This window comes from Xyrauchen texanus, chromosome 35 (genome assembly GCF_025860055.1).
Source record: "Xyrauchen texanus isolate HMW12.3.18 chromosome 35, RBS_HiC_50CHRs, whole genome shotgun sequence".
In the NCBI taxonomy this organism is placed as follows: domain Eukaryota; kingdom Metazoa; phylum Chordata; class Actinopteri; order Cypriniformes; family Catostomidae; genus Xyrauchen; species Xyrauchen texanus.
Genome location: NC_068310.1, coordinates 16,348,354 through 16,371,856, shown reverse-complemented (window position 1 = coordinate 16,371,856; position 23,503 = coordinate 16,348,354). Strand labels below are relative to the sequence as shown.

At 37.4% G+C, this 23,503-nt stretch overlaps 1 protein-coding gene across 1 annotated transcript in view; it reads right to left on the bottom strand.

Annotated features, from left to right (window-relative positions):
* LOC127629295 (nucleolar protein 4-like) overlaps positions 1-12,111 on the bottom strand; it is a 133,255-nt gene extending 121,144 nt beyond the window's left edge. The window contains exon 1 of the mRNA XM_052106452.1: positions 11,708-12,111. Coding sequence (XP_051962412.1) covers positions 11,708-12,043 — 336 coding nt within the window. The 5' untranslated portion in view covers positions 12,044-12,111. The remainder of the gene's footprint in view (positions 1-11,707) is intronic.
* Between the last annotated feature and the right edge of the window lie 11,392 nt (positions 12,112-23,503).

The window sequence follows — 23,503 nt, the reverse complement described above, 5'->3', positions numbered from 1 at the left end:
CAAAATGTAGTCATTTTTGCAAACTATCCCAACTAAGGAAGCCCTGAATAACTGTTTTCAAGTTCTCCTGATACAGTCAGAAGCATTTCTTAGTGAGCGTTTACATAAAGAAGGATGCGTTCTTGTGCTCAAAAACAATGGAATGGAACGAACACAGATTCCTTGAGACACATTTTAAAATGGTTTTACAATTTTTAACATGAAACGCCATCTTTAAAAATTTAATGCTCATCACACAAGATGCTCAAAAAACTGTGCGACACAGAAATCCATCTATGTGTATGGGGGTAGTGGCGGTGCCATTTAAGTTGATTAATTGAAAGACACAATTTCTGCAAAAGGGTTTTTATTGTGCAAACTGTCTAACAGCTAAAGCACAGTTCACGGTCCGCATGCTAATTAGAGCAAAACATTTTCAAGTAAAAAAAAAATATTTTTTAAATGATAATAAATTACCGTAACCAATCTCAATAAATCAACCTTTTATAGATCTTTTGGGCCATCTCTACTACAAAATTCACAAAACACATACGTACATCTGTTCCACATGCTGAGCATAACATTCCAAATTCAAAAGTCCCTGTAAGAGGGGCAAAAAAGCCTGCTGACACTGACACAAACATTTACAGTCCTGAAATACAGCCACACCCCGAGCAGCATACGGGGGCCTGAGCAGACCTGTCTGTCCTACTTCTCAACAACGGGTTTGTACCCTCTCCAGGACAAATCCTGTCTGTTTGGCACACTTCCAACACAAAGGGAATGTGTAGCATAGGGGCTGCATTCTGAGGGCGTTCGTGAAGAAAGGGGTTCATCTATAGTGGAGAGATGATCAGGAATGAGTGGGAGTGCAAAGAGGTTGAGTGGGTTAGCACTAATTGTGACAGGCAGTCACAGTTTATGGGCTAATCTTAGCAAATGGCTGCATTGATAAACAAACTGATGGCTAAATGATGGAGCCTGTGTGTTCACACTGACATGTGCAGGTTAACGACAGAGCCTCAGGGAGGGAACACACTAATACACACATTACTATCGCTGTTCCAAAACCAAGTATGTTGCCAATCTAGACAGCAGTTTAAGGCATTACAAGAGCACTCCTGACACAAAGGCCATCTGGATCCCAATAAGTTTTCATTTGTAAACGCATTCATTTTTTTCATGTTTGACATTATGAAACAGAAAACAAAAAAGTTTTAAAATGAAAACAGATTAGATTGAAGGCTGTTCCAAAAGTTTGGTAGCATAAATATGCTGCCTTATAAGGTAAAATTCACACAAAAAATGTAAGTTGAAAAATAAATTTTCGGTTTCCTTACATATGTTTTCAGCAGAAATAGAGAGTAATTTCATGAAGGAAAACGTTGTTCCACTGTGGATGAGAGGCGTGCAAAATCAATGCATTTTCTAGCGAAAGTGTACATTTTTAAAGTCACATTTTTGCCAAATTCTAAGGTTGAGTCACATGAAGAACCACATGGTGGAGCCGAGAGAAATGTTGATTAGAAATATACTTAACACCAAAAAGTCTTAAAATAAATTTATTAAATCTAATTGAAAAAGACTATTTCACCTAAAATGTGTGTGGTATGTTTTTTATAACACCAAACACCAAAGTCCCTTTCAAGGCAAGTTTTCACCTTCGGCGGACATCTTTGGAACACTCACTGGCAGCTACTTTCTATGGATACAAGTGGCAAAAAAGTACAGCTAACTACTTGAGTGGGAAAAGACCAAAATCTTCAAAACGGTTGGTCAAGCTTATGATCAAAGACAACCTGATCTTGAGAAAAGTTGCAAGACTTTTACGAGGTGTCTAAATTGTATGATGTCATACGATTTCAGTCATTTGAATTCTTATGAATTGATCACGAGCAAATGCCCGTATACGTGATGTGGAAGTAAGCGTAAGTTCTGTATGTGAGGCGTTTAGCACGTGCTTGTAAATGTTATGCGCCAACCAAAACCCAATCACACAGTAGAGTATGTAAGCATGAGTGTGACAGTAGTGAGTAATTGTCGCGTTTCAGAAGAAAATGATGGTGAGTGACATGATTGGCTGTTGTAAAAGTTGTATGAATTTGTACGACACAAATTCGTTTGATTACATACGGTTTAGCTAAATCTTTCGAATCCTTACAATTTCACCACGAGAGTGTGTTGATTAAAGAACACATTTGAAATCAGTAAAAATATCTGAAAAAATGGTATCATAAATTGTGCTTCTTCAGCTCACATCAAGCTAAAAAAGAAAAAGCTTCTTTTCAGGCAGGTCCATCTAATGTGCATGCGCATTTTGAGTTAACTGACAGGTGATGTCGGTTTCTAAACGTCAATTGGCTCTTTAACCTGTAAGGCGGGACTTTGTTTTCTAAATCAGCCATATTGGGAGTTACAATTACTCCCTTTATACAAGTGGTCCATGTTGGGCTAAACAGTCTTTGGTAACACGCTGTTAGCTAAGCAACACGCTAATAAGAAACTCTATTGGAATGAATTGCGAGTTGAGTCTTCAAGTTGTTTTTACCCAGTACTGCATATAAAAAAGGCGGCGCTCCTGTGTGAGTTGCTGAAAAACAGCAAAATGTGGTGCAACGGTGAATGACGTCCATCTAATGCATGCTTGCATAGAAAAAAAAAAAAGAGAACAAATTTACACGTTCAGTATGAACAGCCCCTTAGAATCCAGCTGCCTATGTTGACAGAAGACAGCTCACTACATTCTTTATCTTCCCTTTCTCAGTCCCATAAGGCAATTCACCTAACCTAAACTTTCTTTACCTCCTCTTTTACTGCACTGTCCATCCCTCCAACTCTGTCTTTCCCTTTCTATCTGTCGTCTTTTCTCTGCAAATGATTAGTTTGCTCGATAAAATGCAGTGCATTGATATTATATGTTTTGGTCATATTAGCTCTCTCTCTGTGTGTGTTGGAAAAAGCACAGTTAATCAGTCCAGTTTGCTGTGGAGAGAAGAAACAGGATTGGAAACATTTGGGGTTACATTGCTCTGTTAGGATTTATTGAGACCTCACACACACACACACACACACACACACACACACACACACACACTACACACACACACTAACACACACACTAACACACACACTAACACACACACTAACACACACACTAACACACACACACACACACGCGCACGCACCTGAGAGAATGCATAAATGCGGAGTGTATGGTAATGTAAAGGACCGTGTTGAGATAAGGCACACTGCAACTCTGAGCCCTGAGCCAATTAAAACATTGTTAATTTATCCTGCTCTAGAGCACAAAGACTTTTTACCATGGCAACCGCAGGAATGCAGGGAGGCCAGAATACGGCAGCCACTCACCTCACAGGCTCACCACATTGTGTGCGTGCTGACAGTGAAAATTAAGATGAGGGGCTGTGTGTATACTTTAACACTGGGTTGAAATTCTTAACATGATGCAGGCATGTACAAGACACACACATACATTTTGTGATTATTGGTATTGGAATATCATGCATGCTTCCATAATCAGTTCAAAAATATTTATAACAACCATTACTAAAGAACACAAAAGCAGATGTTTTAAAGACAATCCTCTGCATCTTTGCAATACAATGGCAGTGGATAGTGCCTCACTTCAAAGCTTAAAAGAAGTACCAGAAAATGTAGTCCATGCAGCTCCTACGTCATATTCCAAGTCTTCTGAATACATACGATAGGTTTTGGTCAGAAACAACCCTGAACTGCTCACATTGTCACATGATTTCCCTAAAAATAATGAAAGTTCTCTTGTGAATATGCATGCTGAGCTTATAGTGCTCTTGAACAGGTAACATAATATTTGCATAGCATAATTATCTCTGAAAAATTTTATTCTCACCAACTCAACAAATTTTCTTAATTAGATTAGTTTTTGTTCTATATGGTTTTTAATTTGTTTCTATTTATTGCTTTTATTAATTTGTTTCTTTGTTCTTTACTAGATTACAGACTTTCAACTTTTATAATAATTACTTTAGAACTTGAAACAATGCTTTCTTACCACAAAAAATAATACTTGTTTTTTTTATTCTCTTTTTTTATTTTGAATAGAGAATTGTCAAATTTCACTAATGACTAATATATATATATATATCAACCTACTAATGGCATTATATGTGCCACCCTGCTCTATAAATATCACCACTGGCACGACCATTAAAAAAACCCATATCGGCCACTAGAACAAGACACTTAAGACCAAACTGGCAGCATATGAGTGGGCACACAGTTCTCTACATCACTGCATGTTCCTCTTGGATATTCCAGAACGAACACTCAGTACCTTCAGTAGCGACAGTTTCAGTATTCTGTCTCATAACATTAATCTCCTTCTAGTTAAGAGGAAAATTAGACTTATTTCATTTCTCTTTTCACGGGTGATAAATGTAACTAATAATTTTGGCCTGTCATTAGCCCCCTCCAGCTGTGTGCATTTATCGCTGTTAGACTTCCAGGGTAGTGGAACGACAGTTCCTCTTTCCTCTAATTCATAAATAATTACTCTCTCAGTCTTGTATCTGTCGTCACTGCTGCACAGCAGAATGTAAGGACCACTGATATGGCTGCTCTCCAGGGGAGGCCAAATTGTAAACCATTCTTGTAACAAAATGCTTATTTTTGTATGAAGGTGCCTTGAAAGAGAATCTTATGAATATTACATGAATATTCAGGATGAGTCATTCTATTTGTAGATATCAAAAGTGGCTTCACACCAACTTTATTCAAATCAATTAGTTCCAGTAAGACAGTGTGACATAGAACTTGATTCTAATCACTTTCTCTCTCTCCACAGTCCATGCACAGTCTCAATGTCAGTGTTTATATTTAGTAATTTAGCAGATGCTTTTATCCAAAGTGACTTACAAATGAGAAACATAAGCAATTTATTTGTTCAAAGAGCAGTTATAAGAGCACTTTATTTGTTCTACAGACCTTAGTCAGGTAAGACAATCTATAATTTAACGTTTTGGGGAATAGATGCAAGCCACATATTCAGTATCAGTGGGTACATAAGTTTTGCTAAACCACTATTCTGAATATTGGAGAAGATACGCCACCCATATGGTCTATAGTTGTTAAGGGTAATTAAGAGCCTGGATATAGTAGTAAATGGCCTGGAGAGATGTATAGTATGTTCAATCAGAGTACAAAGGGGAGGATAGGGTCCCAAAATGAATGTGAGCTGTAGGGATGGAAGTCCTGCTTTCAGTTAAAAGAGACAATCGCCTTTTTGAAATGAGTCTGTTTACTTTACAACTTGAATGCAAATTACCTGGACCAGCCTTAAAACAAACATTTTAGTGTGATTTGAGCTAAAGAAGCTGCATTTATAATGCCATTGTTGTCAGATTTTATTGCTGATTGAAATATATTACTTGAACCTAATCTTGGCCAAAACATTTGGTCTTTCCCCATTCAAATAGAGGTGTACTTGTATGCTTATTATCTACATAGATTCTAGAAATAGCTGCCCGAGGGCGTTACCAAGATGGTCTCCGAATAAACCGACTTGTTTAACGTGACTTTGGTTCAATGTGTCGTATAGTCTTATATACAGTAAATAGTTTAAAGGCCCTGGGTCACATCTAATTTTCACAACTCATGTTTTCCTGAGGTTTTGGTCTTCTGAGAATTTTTGGGAAAGACATACTTTGTGTTTTGTCGACTTGACGATCAACACCAAGATACACAATAGTCCAACCTAATGAACAGACTGTACTTAAATCACCCACAGCCTCGTTTTCATTCATGCCAAATTAAAGGAGGCATCTACCCTGAGTAAGGTCTAATGTTTGACCTGTAGCAGCTCTTAATTAAGTCCTGTAGAGAAAAGTGTCATGAGAGTGTACAAGAGAGCACGCTGACCACTCTCAGCCTTGTAAATCTCTATATGTCTCCTTACTTCAACAGAGCAACACATTATTCTTATAAATGACTCATTTTCCTTTTCTTCTGCCCTCTGCTCTTTTCACCTCCCTCACTTTCCCTCTGCTCCTGTTAGTCTGAACGCTCACTATCACAATTACTGCTGGAGCAACATCTTCAGCTGCTCAACTCGCAGAGAGGGGTCAGGACCACTGCGTCTCTATGTGTGTATATGTGTGGCTGTGAGGCATGTGCAGTGATAATCTGAGGAAAAGAGGAAAGGACAGTAAGAAAAATAAGTTCTCTTGTTTTCACATGTCGCATTATAGAAATAAACTCTTGTTGGCTATAGACTATGGTGACCACGTGATTTATTTTTCATGACAGAAAATGAGAAGTGAGGAATAGATTTACATTCTGTTTAATGGGCTGTTTAATACCTTGGTGTATATCATTTAGCTGAAGACACATTCAAAATATGTCATGCCAAAACATTACAGTGGAGAAAACATTCCAGAAAACTGGGCTCATGATAATAAGACTTGATTTTGGACATGTCTGTTATTTAGATGCTCTACTATTTTAATATATAGCCCACTGAATGGACTGCATGTCTTTCCCTTGTGTACTCACTGCCTCATCTTCAATCACGAAACATTAAATATGCCATCTATACTGACTAAAGTCTATTGGATTTACAACAGACTGTGGATATGACAAATGCTCCCTTTGGATGCCCTGCCAGATCATTCTTGACTTGTTCTGAATAATTAACCACTCAGAGCAGTTCTCATATTTACAACACCATAACATTCACTCACACATCAACACTAATCTTACCAGCTGCTCCTCTACACCTGCTTTGTGTGTACAAGTGTAAGAGATATTTGAGCCCTAGGTAACAGCAACTCGGGGGGAAGGGGGTGTTGTGAAAAGGTAGCTCACCTGTAGTGTATACAACATAAAAAGGAAAGTGGCATATTGAGAATTAAGTTTCCATTTTTTTAGGTTTCTTAAAAATGTGTCAAATTAGCCAATCAATTAAAGGTGGAGTAAATCATTTTAATCCAATACACTTTTTGTCATAATCCATGAATATCTCTTCACGGTCTGCTAGCAGTCTGTTCGGTGTGTGTATGTACTTTTTGTACACAGCCCTGGTACCGTAAATGGGAAAATATGTCTGTCCCTCACAGCCTCATTGTCATTTCCATTCAAAATCAAAGATGGCGCTAGCATGAATAAGGCCTATGGTTGACTAATTAACTAGTCCTCCAACAACTGTCTAGTCAATTAATTCAGTTCGACAAGTTAATCTAGACTTTTTCAAGATTTTTCATTTTTACATTTTAGTGCCATTGCTTTCATTTGTGTGCAAAGTATGAACATGCTTTATATAAACATGACTAAACCAGGGGTTTTCAAACTTTTCAGTGCCAAGGGCTCCCAAATATGATGGTCCATTTGCTAGAGACCCCCTTCTAAAGATATAAAGGCAGCAAAATATTTTCAAGTAGACCTATACAGACCGATTTATATTGTGTGAGAAAATGAGTGATGTTATAAAGACATGATATTTTGCAAGCTTTAAAAAATGGCTTTTATAATGTCACTGTATAAAGCCAAATCAAATTATTAACATACATATTATGTGGAAAATATTTATTTTGTATTCGGTTGACAGTGTAACTTTTTTACCCACTATTAGAGTAATGCTATATGTATAAACCTGAAGAAATGTTTTGTGCTTCAATAGTAATTAAGTTAACTTTTGGTGGGGGTTTTTTGTAGATTTTTCTCTCTCTGAACTTTTCTGCAGACCACCTAGCACCCCCTGGGGGTCAACAGACCCCATTTTGAAAACCTCCTCCTAAGCAACACGTCCAATCAGGGTCAGTTTAAACTCAAAACCATCCTAATCATAGAGACCAATTAGATAACTAGTTGTTCTGTCAACCGACTTGTTAATTTAGAAAAAAAACTGTTTTGCACATCTCTAGATTGAAGGGGACATGTCAACTGCATACAGTATGTCCTAGTAGTCACATCATGACTGACAGGCTTTTCAGACACACACTGCAAAAACAGCCCCAACTGTAACTGCCTTTGATGATACAAGAGATATTGTCAATTGACACATCCTGTACAAGAATGCCCATGTTCTCCTCTCTTCACCTACACATGGCTGACCGCAAACACACACAAACCAACAAACACTCCCACTGAGTGTGCTCATGGAGGGTCTTTCAGTAATACAGAATAATTTCTCTCAGTGTTTGGGGCTCCTTTGGCTCACTGAGATGAATGGACTGATAAAACAGGCCATCCCAGTTGAGATGCTCCCTTAGGTCAGAGAGAGAGAGAGAGAGAGAGAATTCAGAGATAGGGAAGGTTGGTGTGTTCTTGCACAATGCACAATATCACGTTCAGTATACACCTATATATTCCCAATCCATATTGATCAACCACTATTATGAATAGTCTTTGGGAAGTGCTGTAGGTTAAAATTGAATTCTTCCATGGTATTCTCACTCCTCTGGTCCACCCACTCCACAAAACCCCAATCTGTTAGCTTCAGGACAAAATAAGCAAAAGCAAAACAGCCCTCTACTGCAACAGTTGTTTAGTGTGTCGGATACAGAGAAAGAGAAAGATGTAGGGTGAGAGAGAGAGAGAGAGAGAGAGAGAGAGAGGAACGTTTGGGGCTATTAATAGTGTCCACAGACACTGGTGTCAACTGCATGTGATGGCCGTATGACTGTTTCCTCTAGCCACATCTTTCTGCCTCTCTCAACATCATTTATTCTTTCTCGCTCCCCTGATATCCCCTCTGTTTTCTTTCAGCCTCTCTCACCATCATGCCTCACTCTGTCTAGTGTTGATGTGTAAAAAAATTCCTCTCCATCTTTCAATCTTTTCCTATTCTCCTTACATCCCTAAACATTTTCATTCCGTCATTGTCACGTAACTCTCTCTTTCACTCATCATATGTTATGAAATACCGCTAAAGGTCACTGAAGGTCAGGGGAGTCAGAAGAGGAGCCATTAACATATTTGTGGATGATGTCGACAGTATTCACACTTTTTCAAGATGAGTGTTTTGATGAGTAATACACAATGTGTCTGAGAGAGATTGCAGTATATCTGTCATAACAACAAACTGATCATTATATTATAACGGAACTGCTGATCAATCTAATCTAACATCAAACTACTACTATTTGATACACCGGCACAAAAATGAGGAACTTAAAATAATGTAATACTGCATTACTGCAAGTTTCCCTTCAAAATTAGCATAAAGGACATTTGGGATAATATAAACCAGGGTATCCCATCCGGGAGTTTGCAAACACCTAAGGGTTTGTGAGACTGTGATAGAAATGCCAGTCCTGCATTAAATGTATAAAATTAAATCTATGACAATAGAACATTTACAGGATATTATTAAATGTTGCTTTAATTGTTGCAAAATAGCATCATGTGAAGATGTAGTTAAATTCATTACAGCATATTAATTGAGTAGTTAGCATTATTTACAATCATAGGGGGTACTTCAAGTAAATAATTCAGGTCACATGGATTCAACTGACAAAAACATTTTTGGGAATCCTTGATCTAAACTAAAAGGTAAGACTTTAAATCTGAATGCCTGTTTACATCGAGAGTGAATATCTGCTCAGAAAAATACTTTAAAATCTTAAAATCCATTTCATGTCAGCACTGAAAAAATTGTCAGATATATTTTGTATTAAAGCAAGTGAAATCTGTATTGTCAGAAGTTTGTACCTTGCATTAAAGAACAGGAATGATGGAGTGCTTTTTCAATTCAATATGGGTGTGAATGGGCCTTGGTCCATCCAAAAATGAAAATACTGTCATCATTTACTCACAATCATGTTATTTCAAACCTGTTAAATTTTCTGTCATCCGTGGAACACAAAAAGAGATGTAAGGCAAAACTTTAGTCTTAGACTCCATTCCATTTAATTGTATGAAAAAGAAGACAATGAAAGTGAATGGTGACTGAGATTAAAATACTGCCTATTATATACTGCCTAACAGAAGTTGCATTTTGTGAAAATGTGTATTTTCATAGATTTTCCACTTCTCACATTCAATGTAAAGTCTGCATGCTTATCCTGAAAGAGAGTATCTCATTCACTAGTAGTGCTTCAAAGTGACTGCACTGGCCCATTGTTAAAGGGGTAGTTCACCCAAAAATTTAAATTCTCTTATTATTTACTCACCCTCATGACATCCCAGATGTTCATGACTTTTGTTCTTCTGCAGAGCACAAATGAAGAACATCTCAGCTTCCTCACAATGCAAGTGAATGGTGATCACAACTTTGAAGCTCCAAAAAGCACATAAATGTGGTCATCATTCACTTGCATTTTATGGACCTACAGAGCTGAGACATTCATCTAAAAATCATCATTTGTGTTCTGCTGAAGAAAGAAAGTCATACACATCTGGGATGGCATGAGTGTGAGTTAATGATGAGAGAACTTTCATTTTTGGGTGAACTAATCTTTAAAAAGCTGAGCTCACCATCAGGTCAGTACTCACCTGGGTGTCTGGATCTGTAATGTTCAGACCTCTGCACACTGCATCACAGTCAAAATGACCCTGCACTGCTAATCAAATCACTTTCTCTCTCAGTTTCTCCTATTCCTGACAATTATGCTTCCTGAATGAACTGAATGGGGGGTGTCACATAAAGAAAGCAGCACACAAATACTCAGAGTGAGAGAGAGAAAGAGAGAGCAAATAAATATATTATTTTAAAAGAGCAAATATATATATTATTTTAAAAGGGCAAATCTGGGGCAGCCACTTTATTATCAGGGTACACAGAGATTACATCCATCTTAACTTTGCCATCATACCCGTTTCCTTTATAAGTAAACACACAGCCATATTGTCTTGCTAGGCTACACAGGTGAACAAAATCGGCAGGTTTGTTTGGGCTTGGTCAATTATTATAATAAAGTCAATGGAAAGCTGAAATCTTCTTCAGCTCAGAAAAAGATATTCTGATCAATCATCTTAGATAGACAGCACGAGTAATGTTAAAAGAGTTATTCTACTGAAAGAAAATGATTATTTGGCAAAATGGTTAACTGTCATTTTAAATGCACAAAATGAATAAACAAACAGTCTTGCTTAACATGTTTTTATGATTAACGATTCTTTATGATTAAATTCTAGATCTGAAGAAATGGGACAACACCCCTTTTATCACCCATGCATAATGTTTCCATTCCAGGATGTCCTAAACACATTTGTTGGACAACTGTTAGGCTCATATTAGGATGTATTGTCTATGCAATGCTCAATTCAATATTTACATGTGGAATGCTTTTTTTATGTTATTTAAAACAAAAACATTGGGGCATTAATAGAGAACACATATTGACAAAGACTTAAAAATGACGTAGTTTCTAAACAGGCAGACGAAAAGGTACACATGCAACTGGACTCAAATCCTATTTGCGCATTTTAAAATATGCGCAAATAGTGTAATTCGTCCCACTAATTTTACATTTAACCAGATAACAGCGGGAGATTCCTTCCACCCGTGCCCCACATTCGGGTGCCACACGAACAAGTCGTTACCGGAGACCTGAGAGTGCGCACAACTACACAAAAATAACCGAGGGTAAAAGTCGCCGTCTGCGAGAGCGCGTGACTATGAGCGCCATTGTGCGCGTGGTTCCTATCATTTGCATAGGCAAATGTTGTGCGTAATTATGCGTCTGTAGGTGCGGGACGCACAGACGGGGAGGAAAAAGGCGTCCATACTAACCGTTGTCTTGATTGGGACGTACAGGACCGGTCTGTCAGCTGCTCCATTCTCGTTCTGCTCGCGGTCCCTCCGACCCACTTGGAAACCTTTGGATTTCACCCAGAACTTAAATTTGGCGTTGATGTGGCTGCTCTCGATATAGACGCCCTCCGAGTCGTCGCACTGCAAGAGGGTCTGGAGAATTTTGTTGTATTTTCGCCGGGTGACGGTCTTTGTCTTGCCGGAGTCCCCGTAAGTGCGGAGACACCACTCCTGAAAATCCCCAAACATCTCGCCCTCGGACACCACCGGGCTTCGGCTCCTTCTCGTTAAATCCGTGCGTTTTCTGGTTGACATAGCGTTTTCTCCCTCCTTCGAAACGAAAGAGGCTTCGATAAAAATTCAATTTCTCAGTCCGAAATGCAGGTGCAGCTCCTAATTTGCCGCGAGTATCAATATAGGGGCTATGTTATTTAAATGCGCGAGTCGCGTGCAACACACAAAACAAAACACACGACTCTACGTCACTGTATTTGTCGGTTCTCGCACCTGTTAACTGAGCCGTTTCTTTCTGTCCTAAAGGATGACAAACAAATGACAGTCCAGCGTCTCCCCTGTTGAGGAACTGAAAGAGGGGGCCGTCCTAAACGGCTTTCGCCCACCTGTATGCTGAAGCCGAAGGCTAATTAAAACAAAACTGTCCGTTTCAGAAAAAAAAATTATATAGCGCTGCGGAAAAAAAGGATAGAGCTTTAATAAAATAAAATAAATTGCTTAGCGTGAAATCCTTATTTAGCGTTCATTAAGCTCTCGCGCACCGGTCGGACAGATGCAGCGACGATGTCTCAGTGAAGTGAAACCGCTCCACCTGAAACCTCTTACCACCTGTTAGAATGAGCTCAGCGCTCCTGTCCGGACCCGTTGTGCGTCCACGCCGAGAACGGGATTGTGCTTGTTCGCTGTAATTTGAGAAATGAGACCGACTACTGCACCCATGAGGCGATATGTTTGATGGATTCAAACGGCGTACTTCGCGCGCTTGGACTTGGTGCACATAAGACATCCAGAACCTATGGAATGATATTCCGGACATTATTCAAAAGGAATTGCAAATTGTATTTGCAATTGCGTTTTCAATTTGTGGACGCATAAAATGTGACATAATCCAAACGCAATTGCAAATCGCGCATTACGGTTTGCATTTTCGTTTAAGCGAATGCACAGTGACTGCCAGATTTCAAATGGAAAAGCAAAGTCCGTTTGCAACTGTGTTTCCCATATCTTATGAGTTTTGGCCCTGTCATATTTAAATAGCAATTTCAATTACCACATCTGCTTTTTCACTTTCTCAGCATCGCGTATGTAGCCAGCCAAAACTCAAATGGAATACTATTTTTTTTTTTTTATTGCAATATTAACAAACAGAACAAGAGGATACATACAAGAAATATAAACAATCTTTCAAAACAAAAGAGGAATTATGGTTCAGAATACATTAGAGAGGAAATGTGAAAGAAATTTAAATATATTCAACAATAGTCTAAAAAGAAAAGAGAGTAAGAGAAGAAAAGAAGAGGGCACAAAAGAAAAAAACATTAAGAGAGAATATTAAACATGGCACTAATTCTGGATGTTTTCATTGCTTTCTTGTTAACAGAAGTTGAAATTGTATTTAAATACATCTTCAATTCTTCTTTGAAAAAGCTAAAGTGGGGTTTACTTTTTATATATTTACATTTATGGATATGAAACTTTCCAATATAAGGTTTATACAAAGGTTTATACAAAAACATGCATTAATTAGATTCTTGTCTTTAACATAAAATCCAAAAAGAATGTGTCTATATGATAAAGAAAAGTTACATAAAACCTTTTGGACAATCAGAGCATCAATATTGTTCCAGAAAGACCGAGTAAAAAGACATTCCCAAAACAAATGAGCAACAGTTTCAGAGGAGGCTTCACAAAAAGAGCAGGATGTATCAATATCATTTCTAAATTTCTTTAAAAAAGTATTTAACTGGATAAAATCTATGAATAATTGTATAGGATATTTCTTGAACTTTATTAGTTAGAAAGAATTTCTGAGGATGTGACCAAACATATGACCATTTAATATCATCAAAAAGGTTATTCCAATAAGAAATGGAGGAAGGAATTGAAGTAACAGGGTCCAAAAATAATGACCTAATTTTATAATTGGATTTATGTATTGAAAAACAAACAGAACCAACCACAGTAGATTCAGGGCTAGGGGGAGAAACAGAAGTCACTGTAGCACTATTATAGTTTCTAAACAGCATACAGATTTCCAAAGAGATGGCCTTGAAAACTATATTAAATTCTTTACTAGATACTGGGAATTGGTATCCTGAAACAAAATCGGAAATAATTAAATAAATTACCTTCACTATCAAATAGCTGGTTTACTAATATCACCCCATTATTGAACCAGTTTTCAAGAAATAAAGATTTCCTCTTATGAAGAATATTACAGTTGTTCCAAATTAAAAAATTGTGTGCCGAGAAATTATGCTTGTAAATAAGTTTCCAAGCCATAAGCATCTGCTGATGATAATTGGAAAGTTTGACAGGAAGTTTACTAATTGAATAATTGCACATTAAAAGAAAATGTATACCTCCTAATTGAGAAAAAATATATCTTGGGATTATACTCCAAATAGAAGATTGATTGTGAAGGAAACGTTTAAGCCAATTAATATTTAAGGTATTGTTAAGAGAATCAAAATCAATGAAATATAAGCCACCTTTATTATAAGACTTCAAAATAACTGATTTTCTAATACTCAAATGGAATACTAATTCCCTTAGTATTTCCATTTCCGATGCCTTACACAGAAACCTGTCAATCAGGGTCAAGGGTGGGATTATGCTATGGGGCGTGTTTGTCTTGGGAAGTGACGTCACTCACAGTCGACGGTCAAGAGGTGATGCCCTGAACAGACGCCGGTTTATCAAATCAAATCAAATCACTTTATTGTCACACTACCATGTACACAAGTGCAACAGTAGGTGAAATTCTTGTGTGCAGTTCCGAGCAACATAGCAGTCATGACAGTGACGAGACATATACCAATTACAATAAACAACATATTTACACAACACAATTTACAAATCAAATGTACACATACTTACACAACACAATAATTATATACAATGTACAGTAAACAATACACACAATATACAATACAATAAGTAGGAGTATATGAAATATATATATATCAGTGGCGGCTGCTGGTCTTTCAAAGAGGGGAAGCTCATTTTCGGCCTACATTATAAACTTATTTACCCTATTTTTTGCACTAAATCAATCTTAGGTGTTGATCTGCCCTGCTGTTTAATTCTGATTTTTTCCTCGTAAGGAAGACTTTCAAATGGCTTCGCCAAAATCAGGTCGACAATATTAGCACCGTCTCCCATCGTGTGCAGTTTCACCCGTACGACGCTAGCCTAGCCTACTGTATGAATGAATGAATGAACGAACGAACGAACGAACGCTCTAAAACAAAATGTATTAAACTTGGTAAAACTGAAACAAGGAATGTGGTGTATAATTGTGTGAAACGTATTATGCAAATTGACTAGCAATTTCGCCAAACAAATATAAAGAAATAGGTTGCAGCAGTTTGTCTTTTGACTACACTTGAGAAATCCGCGATGGGACTGAGCACGAAATAGCTTCAGTGACTTCTTATAGTACAGATTCGCTGTCAATCAAAAGGAGATGCAGTCTTTCGACAGATCCTCCAATCATCACGCGAAGCCCGGAGTCCGGGCCAGCCCACTCCTCATTCACCCCCAGAGATGCTGAGCGTCCGTGGGCAGGACATAATCGCAGCATTTATCCAATGACCGTCTATTTTCAGAGCACTGAAAAAACTGTTCGAGCAGCCACATTGAAGTCAATGGACGCTCGGCTTCAACAGGGAAATGCACTGACGCCTACGGGAATGTATGAGAAGTAAATCGAGTCAGCCGACCTGCTATATGTAATGTAGCTGATTCTGAATGAACTCGTCTTCGAGATGAACGTGTTCTAACGCATTTTTAGTCAATAAATTGTTTACACAATAGTACATATTTGACCATTATTTTTTTGACATTATAGGGGAAGCTGAGCTTCCCTTGCAGTCTTAAAGAAATCCCCACTGGAATATATATATATATATATATATCTATGAAGTAGTATATTGAGGAGAATATGTTGACAGTCCAGTGTGAGATTATAGATGAATAAAGTGCAGTGCTAATTATTGATCCTGATAGACTGTGAGTGATGTCACTTCCCAAGACAAACACGCCCCATAGCATAATCCCACCCTTGACCCTGATTGACAGGTTTCTGTGTAAGGCATCGGAAATGGAAATACTAAGGGAATTAGTATTCCATTTGAGTTTTGGCTGGCTACATACGCGACGCTGAGAAAGTGAAAAAGCAGACATGGTAATTGAAATTGCTATTTAAATATGACAGGGCCAAAACTCGTAAGATATGGGAAACACAGTTGCAAACGGACTTTGCTTTTCCATTTGAAATCTGGCAGTCACTGTGCGTTCGCTTAAACGAAAATGCAAACCGTAATGCGCGATTTGCAATTGCGTTTGGATTATGTCACATTTTATGCGTCCAAAAAGTGAAAACGCAATTGCAAATACAATTTGCAATTCCTTTTGAATAATGTCCGGAATATCATTCCATACTAACATAAGTTTCTCAGAATGGCTTGCAATGGCAAACTGACACAGATAAGAGGTTGTAATTTAAATAATCCTAACATATTAGATGGATCAAAAAAGCACAAACTCATTAGATTACTAAAGGAATAATTCACACAGAAATAAAAATTATCTCATCCTTTAGCCTACTGGCCATCGTGCCTTCCCATAAGTGTGTGACTTACTTTCTTCTGCTGAACACAAATTAAGATTATTTTAGAAAAATATCGCAGCTCTGTAGATTCATACAATCCAAGTGAATGGTGACATACATTTTGGGCTCCAAAAGCTCATAAAGGCATACATGAAAGTAATCCATATGACTCAAGTGGTTTATTCCATGTCTTCTGAAGTCATCTAATACATTTTGGGTGAGAACCAACCAAAATATAGTTATTTTTTCACTGTAGATCTTGTCATCGTCAATCTCCTTGGCTATCACTATTTCAAGCTCGATTACACTTCCTTGCACCATCTAGTCAAGCACTAGAAAGTGTAATTGAGCTTGAAATCATAATCACCAAGGAGACTGCTGATGTCAAGATTTATAGTGAAACAGGAGTTAGTTAGATCACTTCATAAGACATGGAATAAACCACTGGAGTCATATGGATTAACTTTATGCTGCCTTTATGTTCTTTTTGGAGCCTCACAATTTTGGTCAATGTTCACTTGCATTGTATGGACCTACAGAGCTGAAATATTCTTCTAAAAATCCTTGTTTGTGTTCTGCAGAAAAAAGTCTTGCACATCCAGGAAGGCAGGAATGTGAGTATGATGAGAGAAATTTTGGTGAGAGATAGTGATCTGATATTTGGACACATCTGACATGCAATTTATGTAATATCTTGTCAAATGGCTATCTAATTTATTTACTAATAAATATTTGTAATATTTAGAGTTAGTAGGTTTTTTTCTTTAAAGTTCAGACCCTGTTCAGACAAAGAACTGTCCACATACAGTGTGCTGAAAATGCAAACAATTGGGTGTCATAGTTTAAAAGTGTTTTCAAAATGTTTTTACAGAAAGCCACATTTCATTGATGTATCACAGAAACTGAGTTCTGATCTTTCCTGTTTGAATAAATGCAGAGGTTCTAAATATCTTAGCAAAGAATGGCTTGAAGGTGAAGTGTGTAATTTTGTGGATGTTAAAATAATTCCAGCCAATATGCAGAGACAACTATAAGTAAGCCATTTGTAGGTTGATTTTCCTGGCAGTGGCACTATCAAAACATTACTCTGTTTGTTTGAGTATCCTGACCATCCCAACATAGCAACATTGCTGGTTTGTGACTGGAGTCTGGACTATCTCTTTGTCCGACCAGTGGCAGAAGGGGAGAGTGAAACCTGTTTGATATTGTGTTATTTTTGCAATTCCATTTGGGGAATACTATGTTTTGGACGAATACAAACCGAGACAAGAATTGGGTTTTGATTTAAACTACTCAATTGTAAATATCTTGTTCTTGCAATGTGTACTGAAGGAAGCAGTCGCGTCTTTGTTCAGTATCAGTGTTTACCTCTTATTCAAGAACACAATGTGGAGTATCAAACTTTAAGTGAGGAGTAACTTAAATGTAGAACTTGTACTGGTGTCTCCTGAACGTGCCCTGGGCCTAAACTTGCCCTTTCAGCAAAAGCGAGCAATGGGCACAAGGGAACCAAGTATTTGGTTGAAAGAGCTGTATTGAAATAGCCCTTTACTTTAGGAAGTGAAAGTGGGTTTCAAAACCCTGCATTCTCCCTCCCTCCCTCCTCTTTCAGCTCTGGCCCAAGAGAGAAGTGAACATCTGCTTTAAGAGAAATTTGGTCAGTTATCTGTGGTTAGCCCACTAAAGTCTCTTCCCTGAAATGTTTGTCACCCTAGTCTGTCAAAATCACAACCGCTTGTTTGGGCTGCACTGTGTTCCCAGGCCTCTTAAGCATTAAGTTTGTGATTTAGTACTGTTGTGATTTGTAGTTTTTAACAGTCTGTATGTCATGCTGCGAAATCCCATCCCATCTCACACTGTAGCTTTGTGACAAAGTTTACTTGAAAAAAAATTTGACATGTAAGACTGTGACCAGCAGTGTTGGAGAAGCTCAAAATGTAAAACCAGTGTTGTGGGAAACATGATAAAAGTATCACATGTTACATAATAAGATAATCAGATTACTTTTTTGAGTAACGAGTAAAGTAATGCAATATTTTTTATTTTAGACCATAATATTTTAATAAATTTTTAAATAAAGTAACATGTTGCTTGTTTACTGCCCCTGTATTGCAAGAAATCAGGAGTAAATGTGTTCAATCTTCGGGGAGGAGACATAGTGCATGGTTGGCTTTGTTGTTCTATAGTGTGAGGCTATAGACTATTTAGCAGATAGAGATGAGTCACTTCTATTTAAACGAATGGGAGAAATTGGAACACCACACCAAGAAAATAAGTCCTGCCTTGCAGGTAAAAGAGACAATCACCTTTTTAGATACAGACATATCTACAGACATATGTCACATTCCTCCTTCGTTCTCTCAGGACGGGGAGCCTTCCTGAAACAGTGTAGTACCCCCCCAGAGGGAAAAGGCCATCGTGGAGTGGCAGTGGGAGAGAGAGAGGGGAAAAAAAAAACTTAGGCGCTGGTTCTCCGATACGCCTTAGCTTGATACTCGGCTCACGGCCCGGCGCTGCCCTCCTTTGCAACCACAGTTACTTTTTTAAAGAGTAATGCAATATTCTGTCTAGTTACTTTTAAAAGTAACTTACCAAACACGGGTTAATACCACAGTCAAGCTACCCTTCAGAAAAAGTTTTCCGCTACATTACAAGCAATTAACATAAGTAGCTACTGTAACTACACACAGAGCATTTACATATCAAGTCATATTTGAGTTACAGTGGGTATTTTGAGTAGTCGAGCTATCTGTCTGTGCAAGTGCTCTATACATGACACAATGCATAATCAAATATTTGAAGGAAGGATGTCAGTCGAGGAAGTGCTAAATACACATTGCGTGTCACCTCTGTTTTTTAGAGCATGCATATAGTGCTGTGGCCAATTGTGATCAGATTAATGTGTATATATGCTGGATGAAGCCAAGCTACAACAGCATTATCTAGGTCTGACAGTCTGATTTAGCAAAAATCAAACTAACACGATTTCATTCAGACCAAAGATTTTACATGACATTTAAAAAAGGTGAATTATTATAAATTTAAAACAATTTTTAAAGTGCATGTAAAGATACTGACTGAAGCAATTGGGTAGAGGGGCAATATCAGATAAATAAAAATGTTCTGCAATCAGAGCAGTATTTTTCTGGCACAGAATGAATATGATTTCAATTACGATGACAGCACTACACTTGAACTGATAAATTGACACTAAATACAACAGAAAAAAACACTCAGTTACACTGCCTGCAAAAAGTTTGGAATAATGTACAGATATCATGGAAATAAACTGGTACTTTTATTCACCAAAGTGGCATTCAACTGATCACAATGTATAGTCAAGACATTAATAATGTAAAAAATTACTATTACAATTAAAAAAAAATAATAATTCAGAACTTAAACTACTTCAAAGTGTTCTCATCAAAAAATCCTCCAAGTGCAGAATTGAAAGCTTTGCAGATCCTTGGCATTCTAGCTGTCAGTTTGTCCAGATAATTTTACCCCACACTTCCTGTAGAACTTTTCAGGCACTTCTCATGCACCTTACTGTGGCTAACTGATCCCACAAAAGGTCAAAGGGGTTAATATCCATAACAATCTTTTCCAATTATCTGTTGTCTAATGTCTGTGTTTCTTTGCCCACTCCAACATTTCCATTTTGATTTTCTGTTTCAAAAGTGGAAAAAGTCTTTGCAATTCTTCTCATAAGGCTGCACCACTGAGTCTTCTCTTTACTGTTGTACCTGAAACTGGTGTTGAGCAGGTAGAATTCAATGAAGCTGTCAGCTGAGGACATGTGATGCGTCTATTTCTGAAACTAAAGACTCTGATGTACTTATACTTGTTTAGTTGTACTTCTGGCCTTCCACATCTCTTTCTGTCCTTGTTAGAGCCAGTTGTCCTTTTGAAGACTGTAGTGTACACCTTTATATGAAATCTTCAGTTTTGGCAATTTCAAGCATTGTATAGCCATCATTCCTCAAAACAACGATTGACTGATGAGTTTCTAGAATGTTTCTTTTTTGCCATTTTTGACCTAATATTGACCTTATGTCATGCCAGTATATTGCATATTGTGGCAACTCAAAAACAAACACAAAGACAATGTTAAGCTTCGTTTAATTAACCGAATAGCTTTCAGTGGTGTTTGGCTGCTGGAAATTGGGCCTGTCTAGATTTGATCAAAAATGACTTTTTTTTCAAATAGTGATGGTGCTGTTTTTTACATCAGTAATGTCCTGAATATATTTTTTATCATTATTCCAAAAATGTGGCTGCCTGTGTATATAAATGAGTCAAAATATAGTGATGACATAAAATGCAGAGCAGGGACTCAAATTAATTGAATTGGATGTGGGGGTTTTTCACGTTCATTAAAATATAAGACAGTAAAATGAATCAGACCCAACGCTACATACACTATGTGAAAGAGGACTGTTTACAAGAGCCCACTAGGTACAGAATCTGCATGAAATGGGTGCATAGTGCTTTATCTTTGTATTATGCTCCTTTGTCCTTGTTTAGTATGTGCCTAGCTCTCTCTCTCTCTCTCTCTCTCTCTCTCTCTCTCTCTCTCTCTCTCTCTCTCTCTCTCTGTGTGTGTGTGTGTGTGTCTCTGCTCTATACAGGACTGCGTGTAACGGTGGGTAGTTATGTCTATCTGTTGCTATGACGGCAGTCATCAGCAGAGACTGTGAGTGGGTGTAGGGTACAGTTTGCTGCTTATCCCTGCTGACTTACATGTGTGCATGGAATTGTGTAATTTGGTCTTTGCTTCCCTTTTTGTTAATACAAAACATTTTGTACAATTTATAGAATAGATCCTACAAATTTAAGGGCTGCATGATTTAATGTAACCAATCAATGCAGAAGTAGATGTGTCTTGACATGGTGGCCTGACACCTGAAGTGGCCTGACATCCAAAAATAAGGCATTGTTAAAGTACAATTAATATTGATTGACAAAGAAATGAGAAATGAGTAATGATATTTGTGCCAGACATCTCTGAATGCATTATTGAAGCTTTGACGTTTAATACAAGTGTAAAGTTTCACTCTATTCCACTGTGTTCATTCTTATAATTGTGACTTTATTTCTCACAAATGCTACTTTCTTTTTTTATATAATTGCGACACCTTCTTTTTATTTGGGCATTACATGTCACAAATATACTGCAGTAAGTTATTGCAGACATCAATTTTAAAGATGTAATTCTTTAATTTTAGGAGTAATCTTGAGATTTAAAGTTGCAATTATAAGAAATAAAATCAATATGCAGAGAAGACTCTGCACTTAACATCTTCAATAAGGGACTGAACTACAGTACATTGCATTAGGGCTCGTTTGGCACACTTTGTTCTCCACTATTCTCTGATTGGTGAATTATTTTCCTTCAGGATCGTGGTTAGTATACAATCAATTAACAACCTTGGAGCTCACAGTTGGTCTGTTTTTAAAGATTTATATGTTTTTGTTAAATATCTATTCCCCTATGGAAAAGATGGGATATTTGGGTTGGGATGAATGGGATGTTTTACTTCTGGAACCAGACTGTTGTGCACTATTACAAGATTTAGGCTACTGTAAGGGGGTTAAAGGAAAGGAGGAGCCGAGAACCGGCTTAACAATATAAACAATATTTAATTAACTAAAAAGACACATAATCACATACAGTGCGTCATTCCAGCCCGGCCCCACTCCACTCTACACCTTCAATCTCATTTTTTCCACTTGTTTTACTCTGGCAAAATATATAAAGGTTATAAAGATATAAAAGTTTTCACCAAGTAGAAAGTGCTTATTTTGCATAATCGTCAATGCTCTTATACAACTTTCAGGTTTTAGAAGTTAGTTTGAGAAGGGAACATCTACCGGAAGCATCTATGCCTCCATTCGATTGCGTGCCATCAGCCATTCTCTACACCCCTAGATCTTTCACCCCCACTTTCACAGGAAGCTGAACAGGTTGAACACTCGATGTGTCAATGCATTTCACCCAAAAATGAAAATTCTCAACATTTACTCACCCTCATGCCATCCCGGATGAGTATGACTTTATTCTACTGAACACAAATGAAGATTTCTGGAAAAATATCTCAGTTCTGTAGGTCCATACAATGCAACTGAATGGTGATCAGACCTTTGTAGCTCCAAAAATCACATAAAGGAAACATAAAAGTAATCCATAACACTCAGTATTACACAGTGTTTAAATCCATATCTTCAGAAGCGATATAATAGGTGTGAGTGAAAAACAGAACAATATTTAAGTCATTTTTAACTCTAAATTTCCACTTTCACTTTCAGATAAAACTAAACAGGCACCACATGCGACTTTCAGATGTAAAAGTACAACTGGAGATTTAAAGTAAATAAGGACTTACTTTTTTAACTGTTCTGAAGATATGGATTGAAATACTGGTGTCGTTGTGATTTTTGGAGCAACAAAGTTCTGATCACCATTCACTTACATTGTATGGAAATACAGATCTGACATATTCTTCTAAAAATCTTTGTTGCTGTTCTGCTGCAGGAAGAAGTCATACACATCTGGGATGGCATGAGGGTGAGTAAATCATTAGATAATTTTAATTTTTGGGTTAACTATCCCTTTAAATAGAGAGCTAATTGTTTTCAAAGTCCTTTGCTTAAGTCTCTCACTTCTCAGATTTTTCTCCTGAGCTATTCTCAGTATCAGAGGAGAGCTCAACAATGTCTTTAATTGTATTCAGATTGGTCAAGACACTGAAGTCTGCAAAAATGTAAAATGTAATTCTTCACAAACCAAATGATCTGAGCTATACAATCACAATTCATTTTATATTTCTGTACTCTTTGTCAATACTCTTGAAAACAATTGTTAGTTATTGTTGGAGTAATATCTATGACAATATGTTTATCCTTAAATTAAACATAACAGAGAA